The 15,634-nt window shown below is 37.5% G+C and overlaps 1 protein-coding gene across 4 annotated transcripts in view; it reads right to left on the minus strand.

Moving 5' to 3' along the window:
* Positions 1-15,634, minus strand: part of BTBD9 (BTB domain containing 9) — a 304,822-nt gene that overhangs the window by 279,208 nt on the left and 9,980 nt on the right. For all 4 annotated transcript variants that reach the window (XM_075064264.1, XM_075064265.1, XM_075064266.1 and 1 more), the window contains exon 2: positions 1,016-1,226. In XM_075064264.1, the coding sequence (XP_074920365.1) occupies positions 1,016-1,200 (185 nt within the window). In that variant the 5' untranslated portion in view covers positions 1,201-1,226. The remainder of the gene's footprint in view (positions 1-1,015; positions 1,227-15,634) is intronic.

Genomic DNA, 15,634 nt, shown 5'->3' on the forward strand with positions numbered 1-15,634 from the left:
TGTGCACAGAAACCCCAGCCTTGGGCTGTAACTTCCCTGCTTTAAGCAATTTGTCCTGAACTGACTCTCTCAGATGGGTCCCACCAGAACCAGAATTGTTACAGCATGACACCAGAACTAATTCTTCCACTCTATTCCATGCTAATTAGACCTCAATTGGAGTACTGTGTACAGTTCTGGGTGCCACATTTCAGGGCAGACATGGACAAATTGGAGAAAGTCCAGAGAAGAGCAACAAAAATGATTAAAGGGTCTAGAAAACATGACCTAAGAGAGAAGATTGAAAAAAACTGGGTTTGTTTAGTCTGGAAAAGAGAAGATTGAGAGGGAACATAATAACAGTTTTCAAGTACATAAAAGGTTGTTATAAGGCGGAGGGAGAAGAATTGTTGTTCTTAACTTCTGAGGAGAGGACAAGAAGCAATGGGCTTAAATTGCACCAAGAGAGGTTTAGGTTGGACATTAGGAAAAATTTCCCACCTGTCACGGTGGTTAAACACTGGAATAAATTGCCTAGGGAGGTTGTGGAACCACCATCATTGGAGATTTTTAAGAGCATGTTAGACAAATAAGTGTCAGAGATGGTCTAGATAATACTTAGTCCTGCCATGAATGCAGGGGACTGGACTAGATGACCTCTCGAGGTCCCTTCCAGTCCTATGATACAAGCATGTTACCCATATTTACACTTTTACTTTACAGAGGAAACCAACATCGTATTTACATCATCCCATTTGTGTTCTGAACTTTATTTCTTTTTAATCTGTAAATTGAGAGCTCAATTTAATGAAAGTCAAAAACAGTATGATGTCATGGTATTTTCCAGCTTTTTACAGTTGGCCACAATGCTTTGATGCATGGGAAGCATTCCATAAGAAAGGTCATGTTCAGTAAATAGCAGATTATGGGAGTATTTCTCTGAACTTCCCAGGGTATAAAAAAAATAAAATAAATAATAATAATAATATTTCATACACAGAGTTTCCTGTAAGCTGAACAAGAAGCAATACATCACCTGAAATAATGGCATCTAGCAGCCAGAATCACTCTATGTGCAGGAAAACGTTTCTTTTCTACAATAAAGGTAACATCACTATACTCCTCCCCATTCATCAGAGCGCCAACATTCTCTGACAAAATGTGAACATGGTCAATTTCCCCCACAGCTGTGTAAGGACGGAGTGGGTGACTATTACTCATCTTGATGAAGTCGTGGTATTGGCAGCCTATAGGAAGAAAGAAAATAACTATAAGCATTTTTAAAACTGGATACTGAAACTACCTCAGAGAACAAGTTACAATTACAAAAAAGCTAATGTAGATGGAATTTAGACAATTACAAGAGATAACAATTATTTAGTGAGGTTTTTGCTAAATCAGTTACAATTGGAACCCACCCAATTTGCTTCAAAAATTATATTTCAGTTTGATTTCAGATATCTCCACCATACTTTTATTCTCCCAACGCATCTGTTCTAAATCAATAAGATGCCATCAATCAAATCAAAAGTAACTGAATGGGCTGTAAAGCTTCTGCACTTCTAAATGATTCACAAATGACAAAACTCTGTATATATTAAAAATTAGTTGACAGACCAAGGAGAGAGAAATCATAATCTGACTAAACTGGCTTAGTCTAAATACTGAAATCTATGCTAAAGTAATTAGCCAGATTATGGGTATTCATGACATATTCTGACTGGATCCAGATTAACTTTCTAGAACTGAAATAATTAGTGATTCTTAATGACTAACATATGAAGATTGTTCTACCAGGCAGAGATTCCAGTAAATCCTTGAAAGACTTAGAGGACTCCACTGGGAAGACATCTCCACTAAGTGTATTTTCAGACTGAAGAGACTTTATGAGAAAAAAGTCCTGCTCTTCAATTGCAGAATCTAAAAGATCTCTTGAGAGAAGAAATGGCATTTACAAGGCATATGGTTTAGCTATTTATTTCACTGAGTATGTGTACCCATGCGGTGTATAATTTGAAATAGCATTCCTTAAACTTCAAATACCACTTGGGGAGAGAAATAACATGCTGTCTACATTTAAACAGAAAATATACCTCTGAATAATTTCTTCTCACTTAACAGACCAGAAACCTACCCCACTTGATTCTCTGGAATATACTTTACCTCTGGAAATTCAAAAGCTTAAACTGAACATGCAGATAGCCATAAAGCAGGGTTTCTCAAACAGAGGTCGCTGCTTGTCTAGGGAAAGCCCTGGCGGGCTGGGCTGGTGTGTTTACCTGCCCCGTCCACAGGTCCGGCTGATCACGGCTCCCACTGGCTGAGAATTGCCCGGAGCAGCAATCGGCGGCCAGTGGGAGCTGCGACAGGCCGGACCTGCGGACGGGGCAGGTAAACACACCGGCCCGGCCCGCCAGGGGATTTCCCTACACAAGCAGCGACCCCTGTTTGAGAAACCCTGCCATAAAGGGTAATATGTCCTTGACTTCATTAACATTATTGTAGGAAATTTCAATATATACCATAAATTAAGGGAGTGATGGCCATTCTATTCTAAACCTCGATTGTTAGTCTCCTATAACTTCCCCAAAAAATATGGGGGAGCAAAATTTGTTAGATTTGTGTGTTGAGTGTCCTCCACCATCGGGCTTCAGGAGGCATTCAGTTCAGAAATTTTTTATTATTTTTTTTAAGTTATTTTCCCTCTTTGATACCCTCTTGGAATTTCCTTGTTCACTGAATGTATCCAAGAAAGAGTACCACAAATACCAAAGTTCTCATTGCAACTAAACACAAGACACAGTATTTGTGATAACACAGATTGATGTATTCTGAGATACCTTCTGTGAACCAGGAAATACCAAAATGATTTCACAGAGGGGACAAGGGAATTTTAGAAGTTAACATTTATTTCTGTGCAGCCCAGCTTCTGGGGACATGCAATGCAAACTATTGGGGTTCAGGTATTTATTCTTTCATTGCAGTTCACTTTTAAAAGAAAGTCAGTTCAACTGTTTGACATTAATAATACAGATTTTACATATCAAAAATATTTTCAGACACTTTTTGTGCTCTAGTAACCAGCTTTATTTAAAATGTTAAATTGAGTATGTGTGCAATCCTCCATGAAGGCAGAAATATTAGAAGTAATTCAATTCACATACTGCACACACTTCATACTATTTCATTGCAGAAATGAATGTCACAAACTGAATGCATTCTCCTAGCTTTGTATGCTTTATGTGCACATACTAGTAAGTGTGCACAATGAAAAATACAACTGAGTTTTAATAATAATATTTCTATTTCAGTATCATCTAGAAGCTCTGAGAACAGGGCCTCAATGTGGTAGATACTGTACAAAGAAAGAGAGTCCCTGCCCCTAAAAGCTTAAATATAGACAAGACAGAAAGGGTCAGGGAGGAAAAAGCAGAAGAGAGAAGAGGTGACTGGTCCAAGGACACACTACAACAGGTTAGGGTAGTGGGGGAAACAGAACCCAGGTCTTCCCATTCTGACTATTACTTAAATTAGGTAGACATTCTTGATCAAACTCACTGCTAGTATAAGCTAAAACAACTCCACTGATGCCAAACAAATCACACCCACTTATGCAAATGATGAATTTGGGACTCCAAGCCTTTACTTAAATGTCTGATCCTATAAGTCCCCTCTATTATACATCCAAGAGGCTGTGGTACTTTCAAGAATAATAAATCAAACACACACAAAAACTATTTTCTATATAGTAGACTTTACCATAGTATCAATTAACATACATATATCTGCTAAAAGTTTGCAGACAGATTAGTCTTTAAGAAAAATCAGATGCATTTTATCAGTCAAGGTTCTTTCCCCACTTTGAACTTTAGAGTACAAAAGTGGGGACCTGCATGAACACTTCTAAGCTTAATTACTAACTTAGATCTGGTAACGCTGCCACCAGCCAGAATTTAGTGTCTGGCACACTTCCTGGCCCCCCAAAACCTTCCCTGGGGAACACAGATCCAAACCCCTTGGATCTTAAAACAAGGAGAAATTAACCATCCCCCCTCCTTTCCCCGCAGACTTTCCCCTCCCTGGGTTGCCTTGAGAGGCTTCACAAAGATCCAAACTCCTTGGATCTTAAAACAAGGAGGAATTAACCATCCCCCCTCCTTCCCCCCCAGCACCAATCCCTGTGAGTTCAGACCCAATCCCCTTGGATCTTAAAACAAGGAAAATCAATCAGATTCTTAAAAAGAAAGCTTTTAATTAAAGAAAGAAAAAGTAAAACATTATCTCGTAAATCAGGAATGGAAAATGCTTTGCAGGGTCCAATTCATATGACCAGAGGGACCTCCCCCCCATCTTAGATTCAAAGTTACAGCAACAGAGGTAAAAATTCTTCCAGCAAAAAAACATTCACAGTTTGAGAAAAACAAACTAAACTAACGCATTGCCTGGCTATATATTGACATATGAAAGACTGATTCCAGAAAGATTTGGAGAGCCTGGATGTAACGTCTGGTCTCTCTTAGTCCCAAGGCAAACAACCACCAAACAAAACGCACAAACAAGCCAAGACTTCCTCCACCAATTTGAAAGTATCCTTGTCCCTCCTATGTCCTCTATCAGGTGTCAGCCAGGCTTATTGAGCTTTCTAAACATCTTTACAGGTAAATAGAGACATTAACCCTTAACTATCTGTTTATGACAATCAATTAATAACTTCCACCAAAGACGAATAAAAAATATATAAAATTATAATTAGAGTTAAATCGCAAATTCTCAAAAAAAGTAATCACAGACAATCGCAGAGGAGGGAGTATAGATAATGAAATGTATAAATATTTTTGATGTTTTTCTACATTTTTCAAAATATATTGATTGCAACTACAACACAGAATACAAAGGGTACAGCACTCACTGTATATTTGTTATTACAATACTTGCACTGGTAAAATTACGAAACAAATAAATGTATTTTTTTCATTCACTGCTCATACAAAGTACTGTAGTTGCAATCTCTTTACATGAAAGTGCAACTTACAAATGTTATTATTTTTTTTTGTTCATAATGCACCAGAAAAACAATGTAAAAACTTTAGAGCCTAAAAGGCCACTCAGTCCTACTTCCTTTCAGCAATTGCCTAAGACAAACAAGATCATTTAAATTTACAGGGCTAATGCTGCCAGGACTTCTTATACAATGTCGACCTGAAAGTGAGAAATGATGGCAAAGGAGGAGAGCAGGCATTTACATCCAGATATGGCTAACATTCATAATGCCTCAGCTTTCAAGCATCTTCCAGAAGCATGAGCACACTTGTTAAAAAGTTTTATAAGAGGGGGATAGTGGGGGGGGGAGAAAATAATAGTATGTCCCTGCTCTCTATTACGCATATAATCATGTTAGAAGTCTTGCATGATAACCCAGATATGTTGTTCGTTTAGAACGATTTTTCAGCTGCAGATCTGACAAAGAGGTACCATGTGAGATTTCTAAAGATAGAATGACCCAAAGTAGGTGCCTTCCAAAATCTGAAGGATGAGGTGTGGTAGCATGCTTTCCCAGAGAAGTCTTAAAGGACAACATCTTCCAATGCGAAACTCAGAACCCAAACCACGAGAAAAGAAATCACCTTCTGCTACTGACTGACTCTAACTCAGATTGATGAAAGTGAACATGCGTCAGCTGGCACTGCTTTGGAATCGTTATTGAGCAGACCCGATCTTGCATGGACACATGTCCTCTGGAATGATGGTTGAAGCATGAAGGGACGGACACCTAATCTTTAAGGCAATGACAGAGACACCGGCCACAACAATGCCAGTGTAAATGCCTGTTCTCGCTTTCAGGTGATATTGTAAACTAGAAGTAGGCAAATGTAAACAAACTTGTTTGTCTGAATGACTGGCTGAACAAGAATTAGGACTGAGTGGACTTGTAGTCTCTAAAGTTTTACATTGTTTTATTTTTGAATGCACTTTTTTTTGTACATTCTATATTTGTAAGTTCAACTTTCATGATAAAGAGATTTCATTACAGAACTTGCATGAGGTGAATTGAAAAAAAAGTTTTGTTTTTTTTACAGCAGAAATATTTGTAATAAAAAATAAATATAAAGTGAGTCCTGTACTCTTTGTGTTCTGTGTTGTAACTGAAATCAATATATTTGAAAATGTAGAAAACATCCAAAAATATTTAAAGGGTATTCTATTATTGTTTAACAGTGCGATTAATCGTGATTATTTTTTAAATCGCTTGACAGCCCTAATTATAATGGTGGCAGATCTAGAATCTATACATCCATTGGGATTTCCACATCCTATATTTTGAGGAGTCCCTGCTATTCATTTGAATTATTATTCTTAAGAGTAGGGCCAGACGGATCTCATCAGAACTGGTATAGATCTTCCTGCTACTTTTTCATCATCATCGGAAGCTGAGAGGTTCATACATGGCAGTTTATGGTGTAGCAGGTTATTAGCTTTTTTTCCCCTATCTGTTTACTTCCATTTATCTGCCCTACACTCTATTACATCCTCCTTTCCTTTTGAGATGAGTGTGTGGAGGAATGTGACCAAACATGATGAGTTAATTTTTCTAGGTGTGTTTAAAATCAAGTTGACAGAAAAGATTCATCTGGATCGCCACTAACTTTATTTCCAACAGCTGTAGATGCTGCCTACACTGGTGACTGAGTGGATTAAGAACAAATAGCCTTCATCTCAAGTCAAAACAGGTGAAAAGCCTCCAGATTAGCAAGTGGTAGTTTGTACTTCCCCAAGAATCAATGTATAGCAGTGATACTCAGACTGAGACTCACTATCCACAAGTGGCCCTTTAATGTGTCTCCTGCAGCAATGTTTAGCACATATTAAAACACTGTGCGATTTAATTATTATCCAGTCTAAGTTATTAACCAATCAGGATGCTTTTACTATGTTATTAACCAATTACAGTTGATAAAAATAATAATACCTGGTCATTCTGTTGTGAGAATTTTATATATAAAAACAAACTAAATATTTCCTGTTTAAATATTAATATATATTACTATAGTAAATGCAATGGTGAATTCACACTACTGTGGCTCTTTTGGGTAATACTGACTGCTAATTTGGCTCCTGAACCACTGAAGTCTGAGTATCACTGGTGTCTAGGATGATAGGTAGAATCTGGTTTGGGGAATATTTCTGGGAGGCTTTGCCATTTAGCCCAATAGATGAGATTTGCCCTCTGAAAGGCACAATGTTGTGCTAGTCAAGAGCATGGACTACAACTATTCTGATTGCTGGAGATATAGAGTTCCAAGAAATGGATTGGCTACTGGTGTGGGAGCTTTTCAAATTCTGTAGCAACAAAGGATTGAGATGACTGATAACTTGATATAGATCAAGTGTTGGGGGGTTAGAATTTACCTTTCAACCTTGAGTAGGGAACTGTAATATACTAAAGCTGATTTGAAATAGAGGTTCTGGTCATACTCAGTGCATAATCTGTTTGGAATGAGGCCAAGTACAGCCATTATTTAATCATAAATGGCACTGCCTGATCATGCCTGCATTGCAGAGACATTGCAGGAAGTTGCCAACGACGTCATATTGGCTGATCTCTGCCCTACTGGTTAATTCATTAGATATAAATCCAGGCAGGGTCAGTGACGGTGTATGCCCATACTTTTTAATTTTAAGATGCAGCGCTGCAGGTGACTCACCCTTGAAATGAATTTGAATACACCCTAGTATCAAATTAATCTAGAGATCAAGGTGATATACAGGCCACCTTACAACTCTAAGATTTTTCTCAAGATGATTCACCTTTCCATTACAGCCATCAAAACTATCAGTCCTAGGTGATGTTACTACCAAGGAAGACTCATGTATGCAATTTTGCAATCTCACCACTTGCACAACAGCTACAAGAGTATCCAAAGCAGTTTCAGGAACAAGCTGTATTGGTCAGCACACTTTTAATTTGATATTCAGAATTGGTTTGGAAACTAAGAACATAAGAATGATCATACTGGGTTAGACCAATGGTCCATCTAGCCCAATATCCTCTCTTCCTACAGTGACCAGTGCCAGAAACTTCAAAGAGAATGAATCGAACAGGACAATCATGAAGTGATCCACTCCCTGTCATCCACTCCCAGCATCTGCCAGTAAGAGGCTGAGGAACATCCAGAGGATGAGGTTGCATCCCTGACCATCTTGGATAATAGCCATTGATGGACCTATCCTTCATTAACTTACCTAGTTCTCCTTTGACTCCAGTCATAGTTTTGGTCTTCACAATATTCCCTGGCAACAAGTTCCACAGGTTGATTGGGCACTGTGTGAACTTCCTTTTATTTGTTTTATGCCTCCTGCCTATTAATGGTGACCTCTGATTCTTCTGTTATATAAAAGGCTAAACAACACTTCCTTATTCACTTTCTCCACACCATTCACAATTTCATAGACCTCTATCATCTCCCCACTGCCCCTAGTCATCTCTTTTCCAAGCGGAACAGTCTGCCTTTTTAATATATCTCATCATACGGAAGCTGTTCCATAACCCTACTAATTTTTGTTGCCCTACTATGTACCTTTTTCCAATTCTAATATACCTTTGGGATGGGGTGACCAGAATTGCACGCAGTATTCAACGTGTGGGCATACCATTGATTTATATAATGGCATTATGGTATTTACTGTCTTATCTATCCCTTTCCTAATGGTTCCTGATCCTATTAGCTTTATTGACTGCTGCTGCACACTGAGCAGATGTTTTCAAAGAATTAACCAGAATGACTCCAAGATCTCTTTCTTGAGTGGTAATAGCTAATTTAGATCCCATCACTTTGTATGTATAGTTGGGATTATGTTTTCTAGTGTGCATTACTTTGAATTTATCAACACTGAAATTCATCTGCTATTTTGTTCTGCAGTTTTGTGAGATCCCTTTGTAACTCTTCACTCTTTTGCTTTGGACTTAACTATCTTGAGTAATTTTGAATTGTTGGCAAATTTTGGTACCTCACTGTTTACTCCTTTTTCCAGATCATTTATGAATTTTGAACAGCACTAATCTCACTACAAATCCCAACGGGACCCTGCTGTTTACCTCTCTCCAGTCTGAAAACTCACCATTTATTCCTTCCCTTTATTTCCTGTCTCTTAATCAGTTAATGATCCATGAGAAGATCTTCCCCCATTTATTCCGTGACTGCTTACTTTGCTTAAGAGCCTCCGGTAAGGGACCTTGTTCAAAGGCTTTCTGAAAGTCCAAGTATGATATATCCATTGGGTCACCCTTGGCCACATGTTTGCTGACACAGTCAAAGAATTCTTATAGCTTGGTGAGGCATGATTTCCCTTTACAAAAGTCGAGTTGAATCTTCTCCAACAAATCATGCTCATCCATGTGTCTGATAATTCTGTTTACTATAGTTTCAACCAGTTTACCTGTTATTGAATTTAGATTTACCAATCTGTAAATGCCAAGATCACCTCTGGAACCTTTTTTAAAAATCAGATTTATATTAGTCCTCCAGTCATCTTGTACAGAGGCTAAGTTAAGCAAAGGGTTACATAACATAGCTAGTAGCTCTGCAATTTCATATCTGAATTCCTTTATAACCCTTAGGTGAACACCATGTGGTCCTGGTGACTTCTTAATGTTTATCAATTTGTTCCAAAACCACCTCTACTGACACCTCAATCTGGTACAGTTCCTCAGATTTGTCACCTAAAAAAAATGGCTCATGTGTGGGAATCTCCCTCATATTCTCTGCAGTGAAAACTGATGCAAAGAATTAACTTAGCTTCTGTGCAATGGCCTCATCTTCCGTGAGTGCTCCTTTAGCACTTTGATTGTCCAGTGGCCCCACTGGTTGTTTGGCAGGCATCCTGCTTCTGATGTACTTATAAAAAAATGTTGCTGTTAGTTTTTGAATATTTGCAAGTTGCTCTTCAAATTCTTTTTTTGGCCTGCCTAATTATACTTTTACACTTGCCTAGCCAGAGTTTATGCTCCTTTTTATTTTCTTCATTAGAATTTGACTTCCAATTTTTAAAGGATGCCTGTTTACCTCTGTTTCTTTTACTCTGTTTAACCATGATAGCATTTTTTGGTCCTCTTACTATTCTTTTTAATTTGGTGTATACAATTTTTTCTGAATCATCTATAGTACTACACAAGCAATAGTGGAACTGCCTTTTGATGAGTTCACGCTTTCTTCTTTCATAGTAGACAGATGGATGTACTTAGCAATTGTAATTATTCCTATTATTCCTTCTTTTCACTGGTTCTCGTATGCAAGATTCTAATGTTACCACTCCTGTTCACTGTGTGTTTACGGCCTCTGAATGAAAGCAAGAAACATTATCATTTATACCACCACTAACTTGCACACAACACTCAAATGTACACTTCTTTGGTGCCAAACTCCAAAACTAAATTAATAAAGATACTAATGAATCAAACTTGTTAATAAGAATAAACATGAAGAGAAGAAATGAGTGGATGAGGGCAGAATACGTATTTCTGGCCCTGGTATCTGTTTAGAATTCATACTCTTTCAACTGCTACTTTGGGATTCCCACAGAGTGGTATTCATTCATAGCATCAGTTTTTCATCCAAGGTTGGTTAGGCAATGGTGGCCTCACCTCTCAAACAGAAAATCTATATGATCTATGTTTTTATAACTTTTGGCTAGATTACTGGAATGGCTTTAATTCAGGTTACCTTTTAAGTGACTTGGAAGTAGTTTACCTTAAAAATGTGTGAAACTACTTAAAACCCATTACAGTAGTGCTCTGCAATTGCTAAATACTTAACTCTGGATGCAATTTAAGGTGATCTATAAAGCCTGAAATACACTGAGCTCTGAAGAGTTCACCTGTCTGTATCCCATCATGATGGGAAATATCTGCTGGGTAGCTCATTCTGATTGTTCCTGTAGTTTTATTGCCAAGAACAGTGGTAGGGCATTAAAGCTATAACTTGCATGTGTTGGTGGTTCACCAGAGACTAGCAGTTTGTCTACACTACATCTTATGTCGGCATAATTGATGTCACTCGGGAAGGTAAACAAATCAGAACCCAAGCAACATAAGCCCCGGTGTGTACAGCACTACATCAGCAGGAGAGCTTCTCTCCCGTTGGCTTAGAGTGGTTACATTATAGAGCTTACAGTGGTGCAGCTATACTACTGTAAACTCTCGTGTAGCCGTTCCCTGAGGTTAGCAAGCTTTAGCACAAAGAGCAAGGTGTATCAGATTACAAGGACTTGTTTACAAACATCATGATAGAACTACAATTTATTCCAACTGTTCTTCCAAAGCTTTGATTGGTTTAATTGTACCTTCAACAATCAAGATGCTATAATAGTGGGTACTCCACAGAAATTTAACTAAAATTTTGTTCTGTTCAGTAAACCTAAGGACATACTAATATCGTATCACCTACACAATCTCAAATACCAATTTGTTAAACCAGAAATGCCCTCAATCACTTTCCCCCTCCAATACTTAAAAAAGGGCATATACATTTCTGGGTGGATACCTCTTTCATCTAAGGACCTGTTAAAAATGAAGTCAAGTATTGGTTACACAATGTATTAGTACTGTTTATGCCATGGCTGGAAAAGGAAACAAATAAAGAACTTAAACAACGTTCAGCAAACTATGTAGCATTTTTTGAGCATTTACCCAGAATAAGTAATGCTGCGCAGAAATACTAAGTACGAATGCAATACCCAAAACCAAAATCATGATCTGCAGAATTTTCACCATACAAGTCTCAAACAGGAACAACAAAAAAGGTCAATCATGAGTCCCTTTTTCCCACTCAGAATACCAGCAGAGAGAGTCAATAGAAGATCTCTGAAAAATAATGCTGCTTTTACTAAGGACTTCTCTATACTTCTGGCTAAACAAGCAGTGCTGCAATCGATGCAGTGGTGTTGATTTAGCGGGTCTGGGGAAGACAAGCTAAGTAGATGGCACAGCGCTCTCCCACGTCTGTACTCCATCTCCCAGAGAGGCAGAAGATAAGTTCGAAGGAGAGCATCTCACGTCAACATAGCGCAGTGTAGACACAGCTGTAAGTAGGTCAATTTACAGTTTTAGTGTAGACCAGCAGTAAGACAGAATGGTTGCTTACATGCCATCTTCTTGGAGTGGCATGAAGATGAGGGATTTGTGGATATTTTTAAGTTTTTTTGTTTTAATATAAATTCAGTACTAAATTTTGGCTTATTGATGCCCATATGTGAAGTCCTTTGTGAATAATGATAAGTTTAAGAAAACTCAATTAGCAAGTAAACTGAATAATCCCAAAGCACAAAACAAAATTATGTATAAACCAAGTCTGATTTATAATCAAAGCAGTGAATGCTGGCTGTGATCTGGTCTTTATCAGATTATACTTCCTTGTTTGTAACACACAGCAAATGATTTTTCTTAAATTCAATTATCCCCTATCACTCATTACCACCTTTTCTTAGAAAAAGGAGTTATGTCTAAGTAAGTGAAAACTGGGGGCTAAGAGTCAGTGAGAAAAGGACTAGGGTGAGTTTCTATTTTTACTGGCAAAGTATTTTGCTGTTTTAGAGACTAAATAAGTTTTAAGAAGCACACAACAGAACATTGTTAAATTCTTCAAATATAAAGCTACTTTCCATTATTGTAGTCTAACTACATAGCAAATGTTTATACAATCATTTTACTGCAAAGACAAAATTGCTTCAATTCATGTGGCTTGATAATTAGTTAATGTGACAGATATGGACACATGCAGTATCTTGAAAGTACTGTATTCACTTTAAGTGAAATCTCTATTTTTGAGAGCCAGGGACTGCATTCTAGCTCCAAGGAAGAAGGTTACAGAGTTTGCTCCAGCAATTAAACCAGTGGTAAGTAAATACTGTAGACCCAGGAACAGGTAAACACCTTCAGAGAAGTACTACCTCCCGAGGTGAATCACATATACTGGTTGAGACTGAGTTCAAGAGGCCCAGAAACAAAGAACAAACTTGTGATATAAAGGGCTAGCCTGAATTGACAAATATCCTTCATTTTGATTCAAAAACTGACATGAGGTTGTAACCAAGAGGGCAAAATCCAGATGGAAGGGTCTGAAGGAATAGAAAACCTGCTGTGTTTCCATGTGGAAGATAGACAGCACCTGGTAGACTAGCATGTAGATTGTTTTACTATATATTTTTTCAGTAACGTGTTTGTCCTAAAATAAACGTATTGTGCTCTGGCTGGGTATTGATAGTCAGGATAGACTGATATAAATCAAAGTAATTTAAACCCCCAATTTTAATTGTTACTTAAATCAGCAAGCAGGAAACCCTAATGTAAATCATTAGTTCTGATCTAACTTTGCATTCACACTTTTTAGTAATATTCCTACAGAAAAGTTGATTCCCAGTGATTCACAGTTGGAAACTGTGATGCTTCTTGGGGTATTTGAGTCACCTTGTCAACAACTGCCTCCAGTGCTAGGGAGTCTTGCCTGTGTTAGCTGGCTGTTGGCTAACAAACACAATTAGTCTGTCAGCCACTCAAGCACTCTTCTCTGGACTACACCAGCTCTGTCTTTGCCTGGCAGTTTGACAATAGGTTCACCCCAGCCCTCAAGGTCCTTCAAAGTGTACCTTTGTGGTGTCCAGCCCCTGATCACTGGATACTGACAGAAATCCCAGATCATCTCGTCCCAAAGGTACAGTGTACCACAGTTTACCAGTTTTACTTTAGACCACTGCTCCTATATCACACACACAACACTTGAGTTCAATTATAAACCAAGAGCATATTTATTTAAGAAAGAATAGAGATTCAGATAAAAACCAGTGTGAGTGGTGGGAACAAATGATTACATATAAAGTATCATAACACACGTTCTAAATACTAAACTAACAAGTTATTGTTGTGTTTCAACATACGGAAACTGTCTAAAGAACTTTCTCTCACCCAAAGTACTCTCCAGCACTTTCAATCAAGCCTTGCTGAGCTTCCCTTTTCATGAAATACTATCAGTTTACTTAGTAGGTGAAGGATACAGGGGTATATTTTTTCACTCCCAAATATACCAATACACCAAAAAAGGTACCATCCTCCCCCTCCCTGCTATTTACTTTTTATGTTAGTTTTCTTCTGAAGTTTCCCCCAGCTCTTCACCAGCATTTGACTTAGGATGCTAATACAATCCTATTGTATCACATACAATACACAATGGTCCCCACAGGAGATGTCTCTCTCTTATCCCTCTGTCTGAAAGAGTTTGTTTCAAGACATACTACCTTTCAGTGACCTGTTTTTAACTAGAGATCTAGAGAACATAATTTTTAGTATAAAACACACAATTCTGAACATATTTTCCAAACATACATCTCACAATGGTTATGAGAACCAGTGTAAGACATGCTTTAATTAGACACCTTACACTGAATTCTTTTGTTGAATCCAGGAGGATCCTATACCCCTATATACACCAGTGCCCTATGCCAGTTGGCATCCAGAGTTTCTAGGGTCACAGTAACCATTAAAACACATTGATTTGCATCTAAATATAGCTTTTACACTAAAACTGGTATCTTTTTGCTAACCAGAACATAGTACATCTATAATATTTATGCAATTACATAGCTTAACATATATTTATTCAGGTTCTTAATTTTACATTTTATTATGTTTGCAAAATAGTGAATTATACTTTTTTTTTTTTTACACGTGATTTCTGTCAAGTTGCATTTGGATAGAAATTGGGATTCAATTAAAATGTGCAAAAGTAACTTGTATTAATTAAATAAAACTACTTTAAGCATTGAAAATAAAAGAAAATTAACTGAATTGACTGTTTCTGGTTACCATATACTTCAATATTTTAGAACTAGTAGATATAATCTTACAGCACATTTTAGTCTTATATTGGAAGAGGAAGACAAGTTGTCCTGCTTTTTCAACTCCTAATCAGTTTAACTTTGAATGAACTAGTTGAATAAACTGAAATGAAGAAAATATTCTCTGTACCTCTTTGAAAATATCCTCTCTGTAGAAAAGGCTACTGCTATCTAAAACTAGTTTAGCCACTTCAACAAACCCTGGTTAAGATGCTTAAACAGTGACTTCCACCAGTCCAGTGGTTTGACTTTCTTTAAAACTTCAGGAGCACACATGTACTAACAAATTAAATAAAAGATAACGCTAAGTGATTTTAATCGATTATAGTAAATTTAGGCTTTAACATAGGTTGTCAATTTCAAATTTTAAATAGGTTTGTTTTTAAAAATGTATTAAAAATCATTTTTTAAAGCCTAGATTTTTACCCTCCCAGCTGCTAACTTTGTCATTGTCCCTTGAAAGAGAATCACAGGTGGTGGATTAAGGTCAGACCTTCTAGGATAATCACTGCACTATTAAATACCTGGCCAGGAAGAAGAGGGACATGTGTCCACACCCTAACAAAGCTGATTGCTAAGAAGCCAAAGATATGCTCTAAGAATTATTCTGGAGAAGTTCTATACCCTGTGCCATACAGCAAGTCAGATTAGATGATCATATGGTTCCTTCTGGTTTTAGAACCTATAAAAATCTGAATAGGTACTCTTAAGCAGCCAAAAAGAGGAGCAGAGGTGCAGTTAACCCCAGAACTGTGCCAGTGGAAAAAGAGCC

Source organism: Chelonoidis abingdonii, chromosome 3 (assembly GCF_003597395.2).
Source record: "Chelonoidis abingdonii isolate Lonesome George chromosome 3, CheloAbing_2.0, whole genome shotgun sequence".
Taxonomy (NCBI): domain Eukaryota; kingdom Metazoa; phylum Chordata; order Testudines; family Testudinidae; genus Chelonoidis; species Chelonoidis abingdonii.